We start from the raw sequence: 22615 nt of genomic DNA, 5'->3' as shown, positions 1-22615 counted from the left end.
GACATCCTGCGATTTTTAATGTCCACAGAGAGTCAGGACCTCGGTTTAATGTCTCATCTGAAGGACGGTGTTTTTTACAGTATAGTGTCCCTGTCACTACACTGGGGCATTAGGACCCACATAGTCTCACGAAGCCAGACCTTCAGGTCTGAAATTTATGGCAGCTTTCACTGGCCAAGGCTCGCCCATGAGGCTGTTTGACTGACATGTCCAACAACCAGTCACAGTTCGTTTCGTTCATCATCATGTTTAGAGGCGTGGAAATGTCACCACAATAACAGACCGGTGTGTAAAACTCTCGGATGTATTTTAAAGATTCTATGCCGTAAACTTTAAATATTTCACATACTTTTGAAAATCCAGCATTTAGTTGACCCTGATAAGCACTGGTCGTCACAGTTGTAAACACAATGTCTTTCTTTTTTGGTGAGGGGTTTAGCACCACGGTATTTTTGTTTCCAGGCGGAAAAAGAACACGACACACACGTCTTGTGGAAATCCTGTAGAATTCAACCAATCCGATTACGACTTTGAAGTGTTTCCACTTTTGTGTCCCATATGCATCTGATGTTTAGCCAGCGGTCCGTGGGTGTGACATCTGAGGCTGAGACTAGGACTGACACAGACAACAGGGTGAACAACCCCTGCTGGCCTAACAAACACCTCTTCCAACAGCAACCTTGTTTTTCCCAGGAGGTCTCACATTAATGGACTGACCAGGCTCAACCCTGCTTAGCTTCAGTGGGAAACCAGTCTTGGGCTGCAGGGTGATATGGCTGCTGGCTTAATGCATAACATTAAGCTAAAGAAAACAATGTGTTGGTAGGTTTTTTGTCTTTCTCTCATGATCATACTTCTCAGATTTTTAACTGCATATCTCTTTTGTTCTCTTTGTATGATGGAGTCCTGTATGATGAAATCTACCAGCTCTGATTGTGTTTGTCAAATATGCAAATCACACACTTTCTACAAACACAAGCACGGGTGCACAACACTGCAGCACTCATTGCATGTTTCAAAGCAATTTGGATCATATGTGAATGAAAGAAATAGTGGATGAACTGAAGATGAAACTGAACTGACATTCATTACAGGTGTAGATCCACCCTGATTAACAGGAATTTGAGGTTCTTTGGGATTTTAACAGATGCTTCAAAAAAATTATTATTACTGTACAGTATATTCAAGTAAAGCATATAGCAAATCTCAACTGTGTGATTTTTAATTTATTTTGCTAAATGTAACTATACTTATCACTTTTCTCTTTTTATATATATTTATATATATATATATATGCAAATGCGAATTATGCAAATGTATAAATTGTATATAACAATTAATATGGTATTTGTTGCATTCAATTCAAAGGGACAGTTTATGTAAAAATGTATTCATGAGCGATCTACAAGTTCATTCTGCCGTTTTTTTTTAATCAGACCAAATGTTTTCACATCACATCAAAAACAACAAATAATGTCAAAGATGTAAAAAGTTCAGTGTTTTTCTTCTGTACAGTGTGGTCATGTGGTCACAGAACATTTACACAAGGGCTCTCCAGATCACACTAGGAATGTTAAACACATAATACTGCAGACTAATTAAAAAATAACATCATTTTCTCATCTGTCCTCCCTCTGTCTTTCTTTCCCCTCCCTTTGCATTCCTTCCCTTGACAGATTGAGTCGGCCTGTCTCCTTATCTCTCCATCACAACATGTCTGTGTCACTCGGTGCTCTCACTCTCAATCAATCCATCACTCTCCCTCTCTCTTTCTCTTCTCTGAATCCCTCCTTCAGAGAAAGTTGCTGACACTTCCTGCAAACAGGTCTCACCTCCCTCAATCTTTTTCTTTCATCACCTCTCTCTCTCTCTCTCTCTCTCTCTCTCTCCATACCACCATCTTCACATGAAAATCTACTAACAAGTATCAGATCTGAGAGAATGCACTCTCTGATCTTCACCTACACATCCACAGATATTTGCAGACACACCGGTTGAAGTAATAAGCACAAAATGGCTGTGTTATTATTATCTCTAATGTTCTGTTGAGACTGAATTTACTATCTGTATATTTGGGGCCCTAAGGGCCCCAGTGTTCTATGTGTCTAATACCAATTTCAAAATTAATCTAGTTTCCCTTCAAATTGTATATGTTCTTCTGATCATAAGATAATAGAAGGTAACATGATGATTTAATGTTTTTCAAAATTGGCCAGCAAAATGTCATAAATAATGTAATACATAGAGCAAGAGAAAAACGCCAACAGAATAACAACATTTAAATAATGCTATAAACAGTAGCTAAATAATGGAAAAAGCTAAATACAACAATTCATAACATTCACTTCTATTAACATGTTTTTAAAAAAAAGTACTGTACGAAAGCATGTCCTAGGGACTAAAATTGTTGGCCGCACGGACTGATTATAGTGTGACGCGCAGGAAGACGGTTTGGTGAATGTTCATCTCTGCACACTTGTCTTTGCTCTGTATAATGCGTTTATGCCTTGATGTAAGTACATTTGCATATGTATGTTTATTGCGTGTATGTTATTGATGTCCCGCGATCGTTCTGCGGTTACCCTCGGCGAGTTTTGAGCACCGTAGCGGCCGTAATTTTCCCGCGAGAGAAACACGCTAATCAGTATTAGCCTCGGCAGTATTCTAAACTGCATCACCAATGTTGTTTACATTAATAATGTATCATTGCACAATTTATCATGACTATTTGCATTGATAGGGCTGTTATTAATGTTAAGAATGCAGACTTGAGTGTTTAATCATTGTTTATTGCATTTGTTCGACTATCATGCCAGTGTGTAAATGATTCTCAGAATTTGATTGTAATTATATTTCTCTATCGTTCTTTTTGACCATTAATACAGACATCATTGCCAAAGAATAACTGATCTAGATGACAACGCAAAGACTGTTCAATAAATCCATCTTTGTGAAGATCTGTTCTCCGACCCTTGATTCTCTAACCGGAATCCCGTCCATATTTGGCCGCCTCAATCAGCATATTATAAAGTTGTAGCACGCCTCCGTTACAAAGGTGGTCCTTCGAGCCGGATTGAGAGCAAGATCGAACCAATATGGACAAAGCAGAAAGTGACCTATCTGAGACAGCGTCCAGACCTCGACGCAAGATTAATCTGCCTACACATCTGGATGATTACGATGTTGGCTACCATCCTGCTGGTGACCTTCCTCCAAAGGCTTCCTCTCACTGTCCTAGTCAGCCCCGAAGCAGCTCGAGGAAAACGTCTCACAGTGGTGTCAGCTCTCAATCCAGGAAAAGTAGACGTTCCATTACGTCCGCTGGCGTTTACGTCCCACCAGAGCTCTCTAGCGTCCAGACTGCTATGTTGGAGGAAAAGATTAAACAGAGACAGTATGACAGTCTAAAGCGGCAAGTAGAAGAGGACTCATTGATTGATCTGGAATACCAAAGACTGCAGACACAAGCTAAAGAAGCCCAGCGCATGCAAGAGGAAGCGCTAGTCGCAAAGGAGGCCCTGTTGAAACAACTAGAACGACAGCGCAAGCTTCAAGAAGCAGAGACTGAACTCGAAGTAGCTAAGCTTGTATCCTCCATGCTTTCTGTAGACTCTAGAGCGACCACTCCAGTCCCTACAGACTCTGGTTCTCTGAACGCTCAACAGCTTGCATCACAGTGCAGCCAGGCTTGCTCCCCGCAGCTCATGTCTTCAGAAACTCAGCAGCCCCTCTTCCAGTCGCCCGCTGTGACGTCAACGCTGCTGCCCTGTCTTACAGCACTGCCTGATCCTGAGGTTTCTGCAGCGTCTCCTAGACCGCCACATTGGGCCTCACCTGCTCCTCACTCTGCAGATGCACCCATGCCCGTTGCATTTGACCCAGGGCCACAAGCATTCTCACCGCCAGTCCCTGACATTGCACCATCGGCTCCTACTGCCATTCCAGTACACTGTGTGTCATTACCGTCGAATGTGGCCTCTCAGCCTTCAGCAGTGTTCACCATCCCGACCTCCACTGCGTACCCCATCAGCAGCATGCAGCGTGTGACACAGCAACCTCTTACTACCACATTACCTTCCCTTCGCTACAGGCTACAACAGACAGCAACAACGCCAGTGACAACACTTCCGGGTCCGTCACAGCTCCCTGTCTTCAGCCACCAAGCACCGATGACGACACTTCATGCTCCTGGTTACGTTAAAGCATCTGTGCCTCTCCCCCCAACTGCCTACTCACCTCAACTGAGTCCAGAGCTCCTGCTCGCATCAGCTTATGGCATTCCACGACCCACGTTACCAGTTTTCGAGAGTGGTGCTGAGAGTGATTTTGCTTTGTTTAAGTTAGCATTGGACAATCTGTTGAGTAATCACCATCATATCAGTGAACAGTATAAATATCATGTTCTCTTAAGTCATTTGGAACTTCCTAGTGCCCATCAGCTCGCTAAATCCTTTATGTATCATCCTCAGCCTTACACTGCTGCTCTGCAGGCACTTCAAGACAAGTATGGACAACCGAGACAGCTTGTTCAGTCTGAGTTGGGTGCCATCCTAAGCACTCCACCTCTTAAGTTGGGTGACGCTAATGCCTTCAACTCATTTGCATTGTCAGTACAGTCTTTAGTGGGTATGCTGAGAACTCTTGAAGGCCAGAATGGTTACGAGCTTTTGTGTGGCTCACATGTGGACCGTCTCTTGAGTAAACTGCCACCAGCCTATCGCGACAGTTTTGTTGAATACTGCCTAAGTCGGGGTATTCTCCAGACCGGCACCGACAAGACCTACACACTACCTGATTTCGCAGACTGGCTTCAGATCAAGTCCCAAGCGAAACGTATCTCTAGCAGAGCTGCGGCTATGTTCCAGAGTGAAACTCTGAAGCCCCCTGGTAGAGCTAGAGGACCACCTCATCTTAGAGGGCAGCCAAGGCCAGTTCTCCTGACACGTGAGAGTGTAGCTAAGACTCCTGAGTCGACAGCCCCTAAGTCCAGCTCCAAGCCCAAGCCATACTGTCCCCATTGTGACAACAGGGATCACTACCTCAACTCTTGTGAGGCATTCAAGAAGTTGACTACCTCCCAGATTGTATCTTGGGTTAAAGATGGTAAACGATGCTGGAGATGTGGACGGTCCCATGCTGTAGAGTCTTGCAACCTCAAACGTCCATGTAGAATTTGTAAAGAGCTACATCTTACAGTTCTTCACGATTCCATTAAAGATACCACCAGTGCTGTCCTCGCCGTCAGCCTCCCATCGACCCGGGTTTACTTGGACAGACCGAACCGTACACCCAGAGTCATGCTAAAGGTCGTCAAGGTCCTCCTTCACAATGGACACCACACAATGGAGGCACATGCCGTTCTTGATGATTGGTCAGAGAGAACACTCGTGCTTTCCCCAGTTGTGGAGCAGCTCAAGCTTACCTGTACCCCAGAGTTACTTCATTTACAGACTGTTCAGCAATCTCACACAGAACTCGAAGGTTCGTCCGTTTCTTTCGAGGTCTCAGCAGTCACCAAACCCATGCAGAGGTTCACTATCCCCAGTGCCTTTACTGCAACCGGTTTGAGTCTTGCAGAACATAACTACCCAGTGGCTGCGCTCCAACGAGCTTATCGTCATCTGAGAGATCTTCCTCTTCCCCCTGTTGACAGAGTCAAACCACTACTCCTCATTGGTTCTGACATGCCACACCTCTTAATGCCGATACAGCCTTTCTGCAGAGGACCAGACGGAGGTCCAATAGCCATCAGAACACAGCTGGGATGGTCTCTTCTGGGTCCCATGAGCCCCAAGCAGCCCTCACGGTGTTATCAGCAGTGCCTTCATATCACCACCACTCCGCTTCATGATGATCTGATTCGGCACGTCGAACGTCTCTGGCAGGTTGACACCTTCCCATACAATGAGAAGATGGTCATCAGGTCCAAGCAAGACAAAGACGCTCTCGCTATGCTTCAGAAAGCCACCACCACTGTGAACGTAGACGGCGTTCGACGTTATGCCACACCATTGCTCCGACGCATGCCCATGACCATGTTCCATACCGATAAGGATGCTGTCCTTCCTAGTCTTCGAAGTACCGAGCGCAGATTGGCAAGAGATCCTGAACTAGCAAAAGCCTACTGCACTGAAATCCGCAAGTTGGAATCTGCTGGATATGTAGCCAAGATAACCACAGAAGAAGCACACAATACCTCTAAATCCTGGTTTATTCCGCACCATATCGTGCAACACAACGGCAAGAACAGGATCGTCTTTAACTGTTCATTTCAACATCAGGGTCAGTCCTTGAACAGTCAGCTGCTTCCTGGTCCGATGCTGGGACCCTCCTTGTTAGGTGTGCTCCTGAGGTTCCGACAACACACGGTGGCTGTGAGTGGGGACATAAAAGCTATGTTCCATCAGGTACGCTTATTGCCCAGGGACAAGCCAGTGTTGCGGTTTCTTTGGAGGAACATGTGCAGAGACCAGGAGCCTGAGATATATGAATGGCAGGTGCTTCCGTTCGGAACTACCTGCAGCCCGTGTTGCGCCATCTACGCCCTCCAACGCAGTGCCCAGAACCACCAGAACGACCAGGTCAGTCTGGTTAACATAGTTGAGAATTCCTTCTATGTTGATAATTGCCTGCACAGCACTTCGAACTCTGATGAAGCTAAGGAGGTAGTTGATGGACTTCGTCAACTACTGTCTGAGGGAGGCTTCGACTTGAGACAGTGGGCCTGCAACATACCCTCTGTCATCGAACATCTTCCCGCAGAAGCCCGGTCTGCTAACAGTGAACTGTGGTTGACCAAAGCCAGTACAGACCTACAAGACCTACGGTGGTACTGTCTCAGTGACACCCTTGGTTATAATTTGCGATCAACCGAGCCTCTAGAACCTACCATGAGAAACGTGTACAAGACCTTGGCCAGCCAGTATGACCCGCTGGGTTATATTATCCCGTTTACCACCAGGGCCAAGGTTCTCATCCAAGATCTCTGGAAGCAGAATTTGGGCTGGGACGATCCAATAACACCTTTACAGCTAAGAGAGAAGTGGCTAACATGGATACAAGAGATTCCTAATCTGCTTCAGCTGCAATTTCCTCGACCTTATGCCCCAGCCTGTGCTGATTACCCTAGTGCCATCCGAGAACTCCACGTATTTTGCGACGCCTCAGAAAGAGCATACGGCTCAGTGGCCTATTTGCATACTACAGATGATCAAGGACACATCCATGTCGCCTTTGTTCTGGCCAGATCCAGAGTGGCCCCCAGAAAATGCCTCTCCATGCCTCGTTTGGAACTGAGTGCAGCCCTGACTGGCGCCCAGTTAGCCAAAGTGATCCAGACTGAGTTGTCTCTTAATCTCCATACAGTCACCCTCTGGTCTGACTCAACAACCGTGCTGAACTGGCTCACCTCTGAGTCCTGTCGCTACAAGGTATTTGTAGGGACACGCATAGCCGAAATCCAGACCCTCATAGACACGGCTGAATGGCGGTACATTGATTCGGCTCACAACCCTGCCGATCACATCACAAGAGGCCTGACACTGACCCAGATAGCAAGACCCCATCAGTGGAGTTCAGGACCAGACTTCCTCCTTCAACCTTCTGACCAGTGGCCATCCACACCTGTCACTAAGGTAGAATCGGAGATCAGTGAGTTGAGGAAAACTGCATTCATCGGCACTGTCAAAGTCTCCAATAATTTACTTGTGGACCCCAATCAATTCCACACATGGCTAGAGCTTGTTGAGGCCACTGCCAGGTCCCTACACGGGGCGGCTGTTGCAGACAGCGACTCTTCACTGCAAGCTGATGACTATGTTGAAGCAGAGAAACTTATCCTGGCCCAAGTTCAGCAGGACTCATTCCCACTTGAAGTCCAAGCTTTGAAGACTGGACAGCCGATTCCAGCTACCAGCCGTTTGGCATCCCTTGCACCAGAGTATGATAAGGACACAGGTCTCATCAGAGTAGGGGGACGGTTACGCAGAGCCAGTGACCTCGACCCTGATGCCATCCACCCGATACTGTTGGATCCTGGTCATTCTACAACGAAGCTGATAATTAAAGAGACGGACCGCCGACTTCTGCATCCTGGTTCTGAAAGGGTGCTAGCGGAATTACGTCGCCAGTATTGGATACTCCGGGGCAGGGAAGCCGTCCGTAAGCATCAACGCAAATGCAAAGATTGTCAGTTCTGGCGAGCCAAGCCTGAAGTTTCCCAAATGGCCGATCTTCCATCCTGCAGGCTGCAACTTCACCAACCGCCGTTCTATTCTACTGGGGTAGATTGTTTTGGGCCCCTTTCAGTCAAAGTTGGTCGTCGCCACGAAAAAAGATGGGGCATCCTTTATAAGTGCATGACAACCCGATGTGTGCATCTTGATCTGTTGGAGCACCTTGACACTGATGCATTCCTGCTCTCTCTGCGTCGCTTTATAGCAAGACGAGGTAAGCCCATGGAATTGCTCTGTGACAACGGTACCAACTTTGTAGGAGGAGACCGAGAACTACGTGACATTTTTGAGGTAAGCTCAAGTTTTTTTCGACTCTACCAACCTGCTTGGAAGACGCAGATGGAGACACAGCCAGGTGTTGGCAGATCATTTCTGGACTGCCTTTATCCGAGATTATCTCCCAAGTTTACAGGATCGGCATAAGTGGAGAAAGGATGGCAAAGAGCTAACTGTGGGCCAAGTGGTTCTCATTGTTGATCACCAACTTCCTCGTGCCCTCTGGCCTGTGGGCACAGTGACTGAGACGTTGGCTGGACCTGACGGGAAAGTTCGCACTGCTCGTGTCAGAGTTAATGAGAAATCCTACACTCGTCCAGTTATTAGGTTGATTCCACTTCCTCACTTCGAGGAAGAGCCTTAGACACTGTAGACAGACTTTCTTGGTGTTTACAATTATCCTGTCAGATAATTGGGGGCGGCTGTGTACGAAAGCCTGTCCTAGGGACTAAAATTGTTGGCCGCACGGACTGATTATAGTGTGACGCGCAGGAAGACGGTTTGGTGAATGTTCATCTCTGCACACTTGTCTTTGCTCTGTATAATGCGTTTATGCCTTGATGTAAGTACATTTGCATATGTATGTCTATTGCGTGTATGTTATTGATGTCCCGCGATCGTTCTGCGGTTACCATCGGCGAGTTTTGAGCACCGTTGCGGCCGTAATTTGCCGCGAGAGAAACACGCTAATCAGTATTAGCCTCGGCAGTATTCTAAACTGCATCACCAATGTTGTTTACATTAATAATGTATCATTGCACAATTTATCATGACTATTTGCATTGATAGGGCTGTTATTAATGTTAAGAATGCAGACTTGAGTGTTTAATCATTGTTTATTGCATTTGTTCGACTATCATGCCAGTGTGTAAATGATTCTCAGAATATGATTGTAATTATATTTCTCTATCGTTCTTTTAGAGCATTAATACAGACATCATTGACAAAGAATAACTGATCTAGATGACAACGCAAAGACTGTTCAATAAATCCATCTTTGTGAAGATCTGTTCTCCGACCCTTGATTCTCTAACCGGAATCCCGTCCATATTTGGCCGCCTCAATCAGCACATTATAAAGTTGTAGCACGCCTCCGTTACAAGTACCATTAGAATTACATGCATTGTCTTACGTAGCCTGTTACACATATAACATCTGACTTCTTACATATTTAAATGCTTGTATTAAAACATAAGATTATTTTCGCCATATACATTAATAAGTTATAGTTAACTATAGCAATGTATACATACGTGTGTGTGTTCCAAGACCAACCCAGCCAAAAATGATTGAAAAAAAATCACGTTGCTTTATATTTGTGCATGTGCGCGTTTGTACACACACACACACACACACACACACACACACACACATATATATATATATACACACATACATACATACACACACGCACAAATATATAGAAACCTACACGTTTTTTTTCAATCATTCTTGGCGGCAAAGCGGAGCCCACCTTTCATTCATATTCACTTCACTTCTCATTCACTGCTACACTTTACACTACAGTCACGTTCGTCCGCAGACCTCATCTATAGCCGCGGTTTCTTCCCAGTCAAATACCGCCGTCACCGGTGATGCGTCCCGCGGTTAACGGTTTTCTACTGCACCGTCACGCGCACGCGAGCAAGACGGAAGGCACGAGCCCCTGAACTACAAAGCGCGAGGTGAACGGCGGCGGACCGGAGGTGCGAACATAATCCTGCAAGCTGCTATTAATAACAGCCATAAAAAGGAAATACATTGAGACTATAAAATTTAGATTTCTCTAAAAAAAAAAATCAGCATTTAAAATCATTCACTGGGGTGATACTGTCCAAAACCATGATGACGCGAGATCATTCAACAAAGCGCTCTTTAACCTATAGCGTTGCCATAGTAACAAAGTCACAACACGTTCGGCTGTGACAGAGACAGAGTCATTTAGCTCCTCGTGAAGGCGGCTCGTGTCTTACCTCTGTGAACACTGATGATGGCCAAAGTTAAAATCCAGAGGCAAGTCATGCTGAAGCCCATCTGCACCTCTGTCACTCAGAAAACACCATCAATTCATCTTCTTCACGCTGCACTGTGAAAGCCCGCGAACCGGTGCTGGGAACGTCATTCAGTTTGCGTTCATTCATTCAGCGCGTGTTTCCTTTCCCCTCAGCAGAAGCGGGCGAATTGTGCGCTGTTACATGTCTTTCTTCCAGCAAATTTCAGTTTTTGATTGTAGAGGGGAGACGCAGCGCTCTGAGATCACCGGAGGAGTCGCTCGGTACTGCGCCGACGGAGCTCTCTCTCTCTCTCTCTCTCTCTCTCTCTCTCTCTCTCTCTGCGTTTGTCGTCCTTACACGCTGTTCAATGTCACAGCTCGGCAGATAATGTACACACATGCGGATATCAAATTTCTTATCTTTACCTTTTAAAATCTGCCGGCTGTTCAATTAGACGACCATGATTGATCAAATAAGGAGCAGCTGAGAATTGACATCCCTGTTATCATCACTGATCTATAATATAGAACATATATAGATCAGTGGTAATCATACATATACAGGGGAGATCGGGGCTAGTTGTCACAGGGGCAGGTTGTCACAAGAGCTACTGTTGTCCAGCTGCAAGTGTTTGGTTTCTCTATAGCATGTTGATTTTAAACACCTGGGCTGGTACACAAATGTCATGAATTCGATTTTTTTTTTCTAATTTAATATGACAAATACTATAATATAACCCAATTATAGAGCCTATAATTAAACCCTCATATAGACGTAGTTTTTACAAAAATGCTGTGAAGGCTTATCTGTGCTCTCACCACGAACATATTTTTTCTCACGAAGGAAGGTTGGGGCAAGTTGTCACATGTGTTTTAGCCTATGTGTTATGGCCACACCTTGCCTGATTTTTCTAATACATTTTCTAGTTTTTTAAGTCAAGAGTTTTACATTTATGGCAATAAAAGATATATGAAATATATTCCATATGTACAGCATAATATGTATTTAAAAAAGTTATTACAAATTTGTGTTGTATACAACAACAATAACAACAATAATAACCACTGAAATTAGGTTACCCCAAATGTATATTTATTTTGAAGTTAACAAGGGATCTCTTTTTGTAACAAAAAGCAAATACTGTCTAAACAGACCATCAAACAAACAGAACCCACAATGATGATGATCTCAGAGTTCAGTCCTGTTCAGATGACATCATCGGCCATAATACAAATCAACATACATGACAGAATAGCTCCACATGATATGAATATTTATTTTAAAGGAAGACTTATCATTAAAAAAAAAAGGAATCTAACATAACTTCATTAACAGAATGTAATAATACTTTTAGTGTTTCCTGCATCTGTTTTGGTGGGCCAGTGTGAAAATCTTCCACGCATGGAAACACAGACGCGCAATAAATGTGTGCCAGTGTCTGTGCTCACTTGAGTGTGTAGACTGTTCAAGGCAACACTTATCACATCAAATCATAAAAAATGACAGGTTATCAAACAAAACAAAAGTCATGGAAACTATAATCTACACACCTTCCAATTTAAGACATTAAAGGAACGTAAAATTACAAACAACAGTATGCACATCTACAGCAGAATAAAAGTAAACAACATATTTAAAAAGTAAGCACTGAGTAGATTGATAGCTAACTGGAAGTTCTACTGCTTGTACAGGACAGAGAAAGAGAGAGAGAGAGATGGGTGGGAAATTAAAATGCATTATCGCCATCTTGTGGCAGTCTATGTAACTGCTTTTCTCACAAACTCATTGTCTGCTGGTATTAATGAAGGTATGTGGAGGGAGTCTGAAGGTAGAGGACGGCTTTTGGTTGTAATCGGTCAGTTGCCACTTAGTTGTAACCTACATACGCATTAAACGAATGACCTTGTCATCCCACGTGAACAAAAACACTCCTAAACTTCCATATACGTGGCAGATGTGATTTAAGAGTCCCTTTTATTGGGGCCAAATGACATTGTAACATTGAAACGTGCTTTTCTTGCAAAGCTGCTTTGAAATGAGTTCTACTGTGCAAAGTGGTAGACAAATAAAGGTGAAATGAATTAAACTGAAAATTTAAAACAGAATTATGATGTTTATTTTTCTCAGCTTTCCATTAAATAACCACTCCTGCCTCTTTTTCCGTGAACAAATCTTCAAATGTTACATTTTTGCTCATTTAAAGACAATGACTGTTTGGAAGCCGGTCTACAGTAGGTGTAATACAACTGAAAAATGTCACAAGCCAGATTCAAACATGCGTTGCTTGCATGAGCACTATAACAACACTTAAATCACAGTTACAGCCTTCTCTAGGTAAATAGCTACTGAAAAGGAATAGGTGATATACAGTAGAAAGGACAACTGGCCACTTTCTGTAATCATATCGGTTACCAGATCTGCATGGATTAGGAATAAATCAGCTGGATACATAGTGAAGCAGTATTCCTGAATAATACATTTAAGCACAACATATTTCAAAAGTGTGTAATTTCTGAGCCAACAAACTGAATCAGACTGCATTCCATTGGTTGAGCCAAAGTTAAATGTTAGGAAGTTGGGATGCTCAAAAAACAGAGCAGTGTTTTGATAGTGCCACAGGGAATCAACCTACGAATGGCTCATTTACAGTCCGTTCACATTATGATTGGATAGGACAAAGGGTTTTGGCATTCAAAAAATTACACCCATCACCTTTAAAAATCCAGATCTAATCAACTGTTATTTTTATTAAATAGAATCGCCTCAGTTTATTGCATGATGCAACTCCCTTCGAATGTCACTATGGTCTGTGGTTACAATGATGGTGTAAGTCTAGAAATAATCTAGCTTTAAGAACAGAGTTAAAAGAGGTGGGGAAGAAAGTGAGAATATGATCAGTAAGAGAAAGAGAGAGAGAAAGAGAGCAGTAGTTTGTGTTACCCTGCTTTTTCTGAGAGTCCCGCCATCGAAGAACAGAGAAGATTCATTCCTGAAGGTGGCGTGAGTGAGCGAATCACTGGGCCTGATACAATGACACATCAGTGCACAATGTAATGCATTTAGATTAAGGACCTCATAATAATAATAATAATAGTAGTAATAATAATAATCTTCCCAGGTTGATGTAATGACACTAGACTGTTGCACCAACAGTAAACACCAGAAATCAAACTCAAAGAGAACGTAATTCATACAAATATTACTGAAGTTTTCATAACACCATATTTTTTTTTTTCCATAGTCCAGATATTGTTATTTTTTTATCAACTCGGCATCTCCACGCATGTAAGAAAACCAGGCAGGCTCAGAGAGTATATACTGCACTATCAGACAGTGAGGTTAGAGAGAGATAGAGAGAGACTGAGGATATATTTACAGCACACTGAGTAAAAATGATGCTATATAATCATATATATATGTATTTATAAATTTATATCGGGGGTCCCACATAATGGTTGCAGGGGCTGCTGTTTTTTTCCTGGTTATTCTGTGTGTGTGTGTGTTAGATTGTGTAATACTGAGGTGATGTATATGAGTGTGTGTGTGTGTGTGTGTATCTGTCAGTGATATTGCAGGGTTGCATGGTTTAAATTCAATTTTAAGACACTTTATGTTCAGTGTGTGTTTGCATGCGTGCCTGTTAAGAGTCTGTGTCTTTCGATGGTTTTGGGAGCAGACCATGTGTCCTGAAAGTTCATGCATGCACATATCACTGTGCAACATGTGCCAGAGTACATCTGGACCATTTGAAATGAATAATGGGAGGTGAGGAAAGCGTGGTCACTGTCATATTGCCTCTTTTTATTTATTTATGTCTCATCAATGGTATTTGCTCACATGTCATTATGGTAATGGAGAAATAGTATGCGTGCATGTGTATATGTGTGTGTGTGTGTGTGTGTGTGTGTTTGAAAATGAGCCCACGCACCAGTGCAAAACTCTCACTTCCCTGTCCTGTGTGTCGAAGCATATTTGAGGTCCTTCAGTTCGAACAGGTCAACACTTGTTTTTATTTTTTTTTCCTCACATATTTCCTCTCTCTCTGCCATCCCCGTTTTTTCCCTGTCAGGCTGAGTGAACTGAAGCGTGTGAAGGAAGAGGGAGCGGAGGGATGGATCTCTAAATGAAGTACTCTTTCTTGTCATCCACTCCAGAGTGGCCACCCTCAGCGTTAATGATGGCTGTGTCTGCATCAGGAGCATCGTCGGATCCTTTGGCTTCATGAGTCAGGTAAGTACCTGAGAGATGGAGACAGAGAGAGTGAAATCACAACTGCTATTTGTATATCATCATCATTAATTGTATATCTTCAGTCATTTGTTGAAAGCTTATTTTACATTAATGCACTTACATTTTTTTTTATTATTACGTTTTTATATTTCATGATGAAGACTGAGAGTAATGGCTGCTGAAAATTCAGCTTTGCCATCAAAGAAATAAGTTATATTTTAAAAGAAATTTAAATAGATTATTCACAGTTTGTTTAAAAGAATAATATTATAATACAATATTTCACAGTATTATTGTTTTACGCTGTTTTTGATCAAATAAATGCAGCCTAGTGGGAATAAGAGATTTTTCCAAAAGCAAAAAATCAGTTAAGTAAATATAGCTTCTAACTAAGAGTTTTATTTTATTAGAAATTTTTTATTTTATTTTACTTATTTTATTATTGAAATTATAAATGATGTTAGAAAACTTTAAATTCGTAAGGAATTGGGCTTTCTTTCTTTTCTGTCATTGTCTTAGCTTAATTAACTGTAAAGGTATCATTTACCCAAAATGACAATTTTGTCATCATTTCCTCCTCCTCAAGTTGTTTCAATCTGTATGAGTTTCTTCCTTCTGTTGAAGACAAAGAAAGATACTCTGAAGATTGTTTGAAGTTGCTGGTAGCCATTGACTTTCATAGTACTCCAAACAAATACTATGGATATCAATGGCTACCAGCAACTGTTAGAAACATTTTTCTAAATATCTTCTTTTTTTTGTTCAGCAGAAGAAAATAATTCATACATGTTTGGAACAACATGAGGGTGAGTAAAAGATGGCAATTTTTTTTTTTTTGGGGTGAGCTGGCTTTAACAAACTAATATATTAAGCTGCATCTACACATTAAGATCTAATGTTTTCACATACCTGATTTTTTTCCTCTCCTTTTTCACTAGATCTAACCGACTGTGTTTACATTAATACCCCACCAAAGAGTACATACAGAATGATTTTTCAGTGCACAGCTGCATTCAATTCTTGTTCAGCATTTTTCCCTGGCTCTGAAACCAGTTCTCCCCAGATGCATAGTTTCTGACAGCTTTTCTTGAGCTATGCTGTTAGTCATACAGTATATATACAGAGGGAAAGCTGCAGCACAGCGGTGATGATCTGTTTACAGTGTCCCTCTGTGCAGTGACACAGTCTGTCAGTCTTTGTCAATTGCTGCTTGCACTCTGCAAAATAGCTGATTTTAAGGGGTCATAAGATGGGAAAGAATTGCTCTTGCATTTCTGAAATAAAAGAAACTGATGTACTGTGCAGACATCAGAATTTCAGAACTCCTTCCCCAGTCCACCTAGTCCTATAAAAACACCGTATTCAGTGTATGTCACTGTTATGATGTCAGAATTACCAGTACTTGAGTTAAGGTGTAACATACAAGTTATGTATACATATATTCCTTGTTATAAGAAAAGTAAGAAGTGGCACAAGAGGCTCACACAATGTGACGATATCCTCCCCCAGACCTTTCAAATATATTTGCAATACACTTGCCCTTTCACCAGTGGTGGTACTGTACATAAGATATTTCATGCTCCGGAGTCTTATTTCATGCTCGCCTCGTTGGCTGAAGTTATTTACACTTATTTTAACATAGTTTAAATTGAATCTATAGCTATTTGCACTTAATGTAAATCACATTTAAAATGCTGCTATGTGCACTTAGTGTAAATCGCATTAAAAATGCTGCTATTTGCACTTTGTGTAAATTGCATTAAAAATGCTGCTATTTGCACTTTGTGTAAATTGCATTAAAAATGCTGCTATTTGCACTTAGTGTAAATAGCATATATTGAAAAAAAATAGCCGCTACCTTTATGTTAACATCAGGCAAGTGGACATATGATAAGCGCGAAAATTACACAATGTAGTCTTTATCCTGTCATAAAAACTGCATTCAGTTTAACGAGGAATGTCCCAGAATTTGTCAAACTTTGAATTGATTAATCAATCAAAAGTAGCTCAGTCGATTTAGGTCAGCTGATTTTGAGACTTTAATCACAATACGTAAATATAAAGCCGCAAAAGTCAATTTAAATATGAATCCTGCTTGTTCTGCGTATCTCTGTTAATGAATGGCACAGATGCGCAGTTTCATTTACTACACACAGAAGCACGTGTGATGCTCGCGGTGATTTCAGCGTCTGTCATCTTACTAAATATAAACAGAAACACATGAACAACATCTCCAGAGCTGCTCTGTGATTCACTTCATGAGCATTTTACCGTTCAATTTGAGTAAAACTAGCATCATATCACATACACAGAGCTGTAAAGGTATTAGCGGCAACCCGTCAAAATAAAAGTTTTACTATTTTTCAGTAGAATTTATATAGCCTTCTAATACTTCTACTAACGTTACTAATATATTAAAACGAACATTGTTTTTTCTAAGGATTAATCCCACAACATTTCTTCCATGTTTTAAATTTAGTAGTAAATCCCTGTTGTTTGCCAAAAAATAAAGTTTGCTTAATTTTCAATGATTAAAAGATAAATGATAAATTAAATTAATGTTTTATGCCTTTATTTGATAACCATAAAAAATTAAATGCAGACACAAGAATTTCTGAGGGAAAAAAATTAATAAGGCTACTTTAAGAATTATATTAATCAATTAAGTTGTTTATACATTCAAATAATTAGACATGCTAAAACAATAAAATTTGGTAACAATAAAAATATTAATATTATAGTGAGTAAAATTAAAAGGGTCCTAAACATGTAATTTTTGTTAAACTTTTAATAAATTAATTAACTAATTAGACAAGTTTTTTTTATTAATAACATTTAATTTAACTATTAAAAAGGAGTTTAGAAAAATTTAAACTGAAAAAAGAGCAATACAGAACCATTAAAACGGACAACAATGGGACAAAAAAATAAAAAAATAATCTTTTAGGAAAAAATTAAATGGATTTCATAGGGCTGTAACTATACTGTGCCCTGCAGTTTGGGAACCACTGGTTTACTCTTTTAAATGGACACATTAATCCTGTTTATTATATATATTTTTTTATAAAGTGGAAATCAGTTTACTAAATAATAGACTTGACTGAATGCTTCACTTCCACTTTAAAGGGACATTTGTGTTGTTATTATTTATTTTTATTTATTCCATTTATATTTTTTTGTGCAATTACTTGCCTATCGGTTGAGGCAGTGCTTCAGAAAACCTTCTGCAGTGTTTACATGTTGTTTGTTACTGCAGAAAATTTATTAAAATAGATGCTTAATTACTGATTTCAAAATGCACCTACATTTTTTGCATTTTGTGTTTTTCAGTTTTCCCTACATATTTCATCATTTATGATTTCTTTTAAAAAAAGTCATAAAATCTTGTTTCATCTCATTTTCGTGAACCCAGTCTTGTCTCGTGGGATAAGAGTCTCATCACACCCCTAGTACATTAAAATACTTCCACCCACACAGCCAGACATACGTTATTTGCTTATAGATATTTTGAAAATACAGTAGCAAATACAATTCCAAAGGAAAGATTAATTAAATATGTATTACTATTAGATACTTATCTTATGTTTATACTGAGCACTTCATATGCATTTATAAAATATCAAGGAAACGCAACATAGTACAGTATGTCCCCATACTTTGTTCTCACCCATGTTCATAAACTCATTTTCAGCATTTTCATTTCATTTTTTTCCCCAGTCCATTTATCTTATGTTTATTTCTTTTCTAGTTGCACCGTTGCAGTGAGACACTCGGTTCATTCACAAGTGTAATGCCCCAGCCAACAATGAGATTTTGAGTCAAGCATCTAGAATGTTTGTTGATGCTTAAATTCAAGACAAAATCCATAAAGAATCTATTTTTAAATAAAAAAGCTGCTGATGTGGCAGGATGCTGCCAGACCCTCTGTCAGGAATTTGAACACAGTCCCAGAAGGTTAGAAGCCCTCCAGACGCCCCAGGTGTGTGTGTGTGTGTGTGTGTGTGTGAGAGAGATCTCTTTGTGTCTGATTAGGTCTGTGTGTGTATGTGTTTGAAAGAGAGCGAGGGATTTCTTTGTGTCTGATTAGGGTCGTGTGTGAATGTGTGGTACCTTTGTGTCTGATGAGGTATCTGCCGAGGACAATGAGGAGACAAAGCATAATGAAGACAATGACAGCAACTACTCCACCAATCACAGCATGGTCTACTCCTGAAGAGGTGGACATCGCTGTGGGGTCTGAGAAACGGACAGAGAGACAGGTAGATAGTCAAAGCTGTGCAGAGAAGACAATGTGAAATGACAGCAGATGTCTTAACAATAGTAACCAGGCAAAATCAGAGAAACGTTTGAGAGACTTCAGCTGAAACTCGAAAGACTGAAAAACATGCAATACTTATTCATCGCCACACCGTCTCTACAAACACAGCAGAGGTCATTCATGCATCTGATTTTGATTCAGGGAGTCAGAATGTGATTACAAACAATACATTTTCTCTATAATTGAGTTTCCGTAATTGATTCTGCTATTTTCCTGTTGATCTCTGAGAAGCTGCTTTGACACATTCTACATAGTATTAAGCGCTGTAGAAAGAACGGTGACCTGACAGTCCTCTAAGCAATGGCATTAAGCTGCACATATTTTGGAGAAAAAAATCATCCTTTTCGAAGTACATGGAGTCTGTACAATAGATTGCAAAAAATGTGCAATATGAATTCAAAAAGTTATGTTCTCTATTTAAATGTGACATGAATCCCTGATGGAAATTCGTGCTAAAGCTATTCAGGTTGATGCACATTTTCATCTGGTTTTGTGAAAAGTTTGCAAACCTGAACAAAAGTGAATCACGGTTATTCACAATGACCTGCTCAGACAAAAATACAACACCTCTGATAACACCGCACATGATTTATCCATAACCATTATTATTTCAAATTATATTACTATAAATTTAACCCCCCAACCCCCTCCCCTCCGATTGTAGATCCCTTGAGAAAGCATTACAAAGCGTGAATCTTTTTTCCCCCAGCACTGATGAACAATAATGCTTATCTTAGGAAACAATTTGAAGCAATTTCTCCTCTTTAATAGGCTCTTGACATTTTCAAGCAAACCAAACTAAAATATCTCACACATGATAATAACAGATATCTATTTGCCCATTTAAATATAGACAAAAAGAAGCACAGCACTTGTTTCCTGTTATTTCACATTATGCATTCTACCTTTCAAAAGTTTGACGTCAAGTGAGATTTTTTTTTATGTTTTTGAAATAAGTCTTTTATGCTATTCAAGGCTCTGTTTATTCAATCGGAAATACAGTAAAACAGTAACATTGTGATATTATTAGAAATTTAAAATATATATTTTTTATTTGAATATATTTTAAAGTATAATATATTTCTGTGATGCAAAGCTGAATTTTCAGCATCATTGCTCCAGTCTTCAGTGTCACATGATCCTTCAGAAATCATCCTAATATGATGATTTCATGCTCACAAAACATTAATGTTGACAGTTGTAGTGCTTAATAATTTGTGGAAACTGTGATACATAGTTTTTTTATTCTTCGTTGAATCTAAAATTTAAAAACAGCATTTATTTTAAACCGAAATCTTTTGTAACTTTATAAATGTCTTTATTGTCACTTGTGATGCATCACTGCTGAACAGTAATAATTTCTTTAAAATAAAATCTTAACTTTTGAATGGTAGTAGTTCATATAATGTGTGAAGTGTATTTGTAATGGGCTGGCAAGTTACAACAATGTCATTTTCCAAGTCCCACGAGCCGCTGACCTCTTTGTTTGAAAGGAAACACATGAATAATCAAAAGCAAGATTTCAGCGAAGAGTCTATCATAAGCTTCAGTGACTTTGCCTGGACTCAGAGAGCGTGAACGACATCCATCACTCCGACCCACAGCACGATCTCTGTCTCCTTCTCAAACAATACTCCATCAAAACAAGACAAGTTAACAGTCACCCTAACGCTCGCATGCTTCAGGAGAAGAAAAAAACAGGGAGCGATAGATGAGAGCAGAGAGGATGAAGGAGGACAAACAGAGTGAGTGACACGACAAGAAGCCCTGAGAGCGACATAGAAAAAAAGGAAAAAGAAAGAAACAGAGAAGGAAAGTGAAAGAGAAAAATATGAAAATATAACGTCTCTTTTACAGGAGTCATTTCAGTTAAACAGGACTAAAATAATAATTTTAAAAATAAACAATCATTCAAATAATGGGGAATAATAAAATAATCATTGGCTGATATTATAATAGATCAGTTTTTAGTGCTGTTATGCTATAGGGCTAATGTCAATTTAGGCATCACAACATTATTATGTATGGTTTGAAAATATTTATTTTGAGATTTGGTAAAGATTACATTTAACTTATAATTTTATGTGAGTGATAGATAGGGAAATCAAAGCGACTCTATGCACACTGGCAAACATCACATTAAATTAGGCCTATTTTTGTTGAGGACCCACACTTTGACGTCAAAGTTCAATAAATTTAATTGATGTTGTTTGAACTCAAGAATACACCGACAAATCATACTCAAGTGACTTTTTGAAAATGGCTGTCCAGATACGGTTTATGTACACTCATTGATGTGCTATTGATTATTTGCTTCCAATTCATTTCACAATGCTGTTTTTCTCTGCAGAACTGGACTTTAGTGAGTATTTTTTGCATCTTTTTCAATGCATTAAATAGTGAATTAGTTTAGATAATAAAATGCTAATAAAAAACTGAATGAGCAATTTTTCGACACTGTGGCGCCTTCTAGTTCCGAGTCATTAGCTAGCTATAATGGTAAAGAGCTACTGTTAGTACTCATGGTAAAGAGAAGAGGGTGTTTGCAACCTTATAGCCTGGAAAAAAAATCATGGTCAACTTGAGTCATACAGTATTTGTCTTGCAAGTTAATCATATTACGACTCTGATGTGGGGTCTACAGTATATGAATTTTATGATGGTGAAAAGAATATGTAATGCTGGATATAAAAAAACTTATTTTATAAATTGTCAGTTTTTCTTAAAAAATCTCCAAATATAACTTTTGCAGCATAATGCTGAAGATTAGCACCAATGCAATTAATTTATTATGTGATAAACAGTTTGTTTCAATACAAAAAATGTTTATTCATGCTATTAAGGCATGTCCTTCATTGACTTCCATACAAATAGAACAGCCTCTGGCACCCCGTTGGGATCTCATGGTGTTGCACATTTCTGAACAGAGATTGTTGTCCCCCCTGGGGGAGGGTCTCTGCATGATGCACTCGTGTTGATGATGCAAATGCACTACAGTTAAATTAGCACAATGTGGAAAAAGACCCATGAGGAGGGGACAGAATCGAACTTGCAGCATGTAAAGTGACAGAAATCGGCACCCCTTATCAGCAGGCTCTGCAAATGACCAGATTGATAAAGGGGGAAGATGCATTTCCAGGTTCAAACGATTCACTGCTGATGACTTAGTTTTGCTTGTTCCACCAGACTACAGATGGCTGGACCTCCCTGTAGCAAAAACTGAGTTGCATCAATAATATCTCATTCATTCCTCTAAGCGAGATTGTTTTCAAATTGGCTGAAAATGCAGTTTTTGGCATTAACCTAATTCAGTTCTAAGCTTTCAATGAACCAACAAATTTGCACTGATATTAATAGTTTTCCATGTAATATCAAATGTTTTGACTTCATTAACAGCGGTCCTGCACCATTAACTATATTCATAATGACAGTGTAATTTAACAAAGTTGTAGCTAAAAAAAACAAAGCACCCAGATCCATCATAAACTGAGACTAACAGAAATGAGATAGAACAGAAAGAGAGGGACAGAGATTCATTCATAGATCCAAAAAGAAAGACAGGA

General features: G+C 40.1%; 2 protein-coding genes across 5 annotated transcripts in view; both read right to left on the bottom strand.

Annotated features, from left to right (window-relative positions):
- The window catches only part of LOC132096139 (kin of IRRE-like protein 1), a 42477-nt gene extending 31535 nt beyond the window's left edge, over nucleotides 1–10942 (bottom strand). For 3 of the 4 annotated variants that reach the window (XM_059501342.1, XM_059501341.1, XM_059501343.1), the window contains exon 1: nucleotides 10484–10942. In XM_059501342.1, coding sequence (XP_059357325.1) covers nucleotides 10484–10544 — 61 coding nt within the window. In that variant the 5' untranslated portion in view covers nucleotides 10545–10942. The remainder of the gene's footprint in view (nucleotides 1–10483) is intronic. The other variant, XM_059501340.1, reaches the window with a different exon arrangement.
- A 632-nt stretch (nucleotides 10943–11574) lies between these two features.
- The window catches only part of LOC132096130 (cell adhesion molecule 3-like), a 60010-nt gene continuing 48969 nt past the window's right edge, over nucleotides 11575–22615 (bottom strand). The window contains exons 9-10 of the mRNA XM_059501324.1: nucleotides 18845–18970; nucleotides 11575–14742 (exon numbers count right to left, since the gene is read on the bottom strand). Coding sequence (XP_059357307.1) covers nucleotides 14624–14742; nucleotides 18845–18970 — 245 coding nt within the window. The 3' untranslated portion in view covers nucleotides 11575–14623. The remainder of the gene's footprint in view (nucleotides 14743–18844; nucleotides 18971–22615) is intronic.

The sequence above is a fragment of the Carassius carassius genome, chromosome 20, assembly GCF_963082965.1.
Source record: "Carassius carassius chromosome 20, fCarCar2.1, whole genome shotgun sequence".
NCBI lineage: Eukaryota > Metazoa > Chordata > Actinopteri > Cypriniformes > Cyprinidae > Carassius > Carassius carassius.
This window is presented reverse-complemented; position numbering and strand designations above follow the sequence as displayed.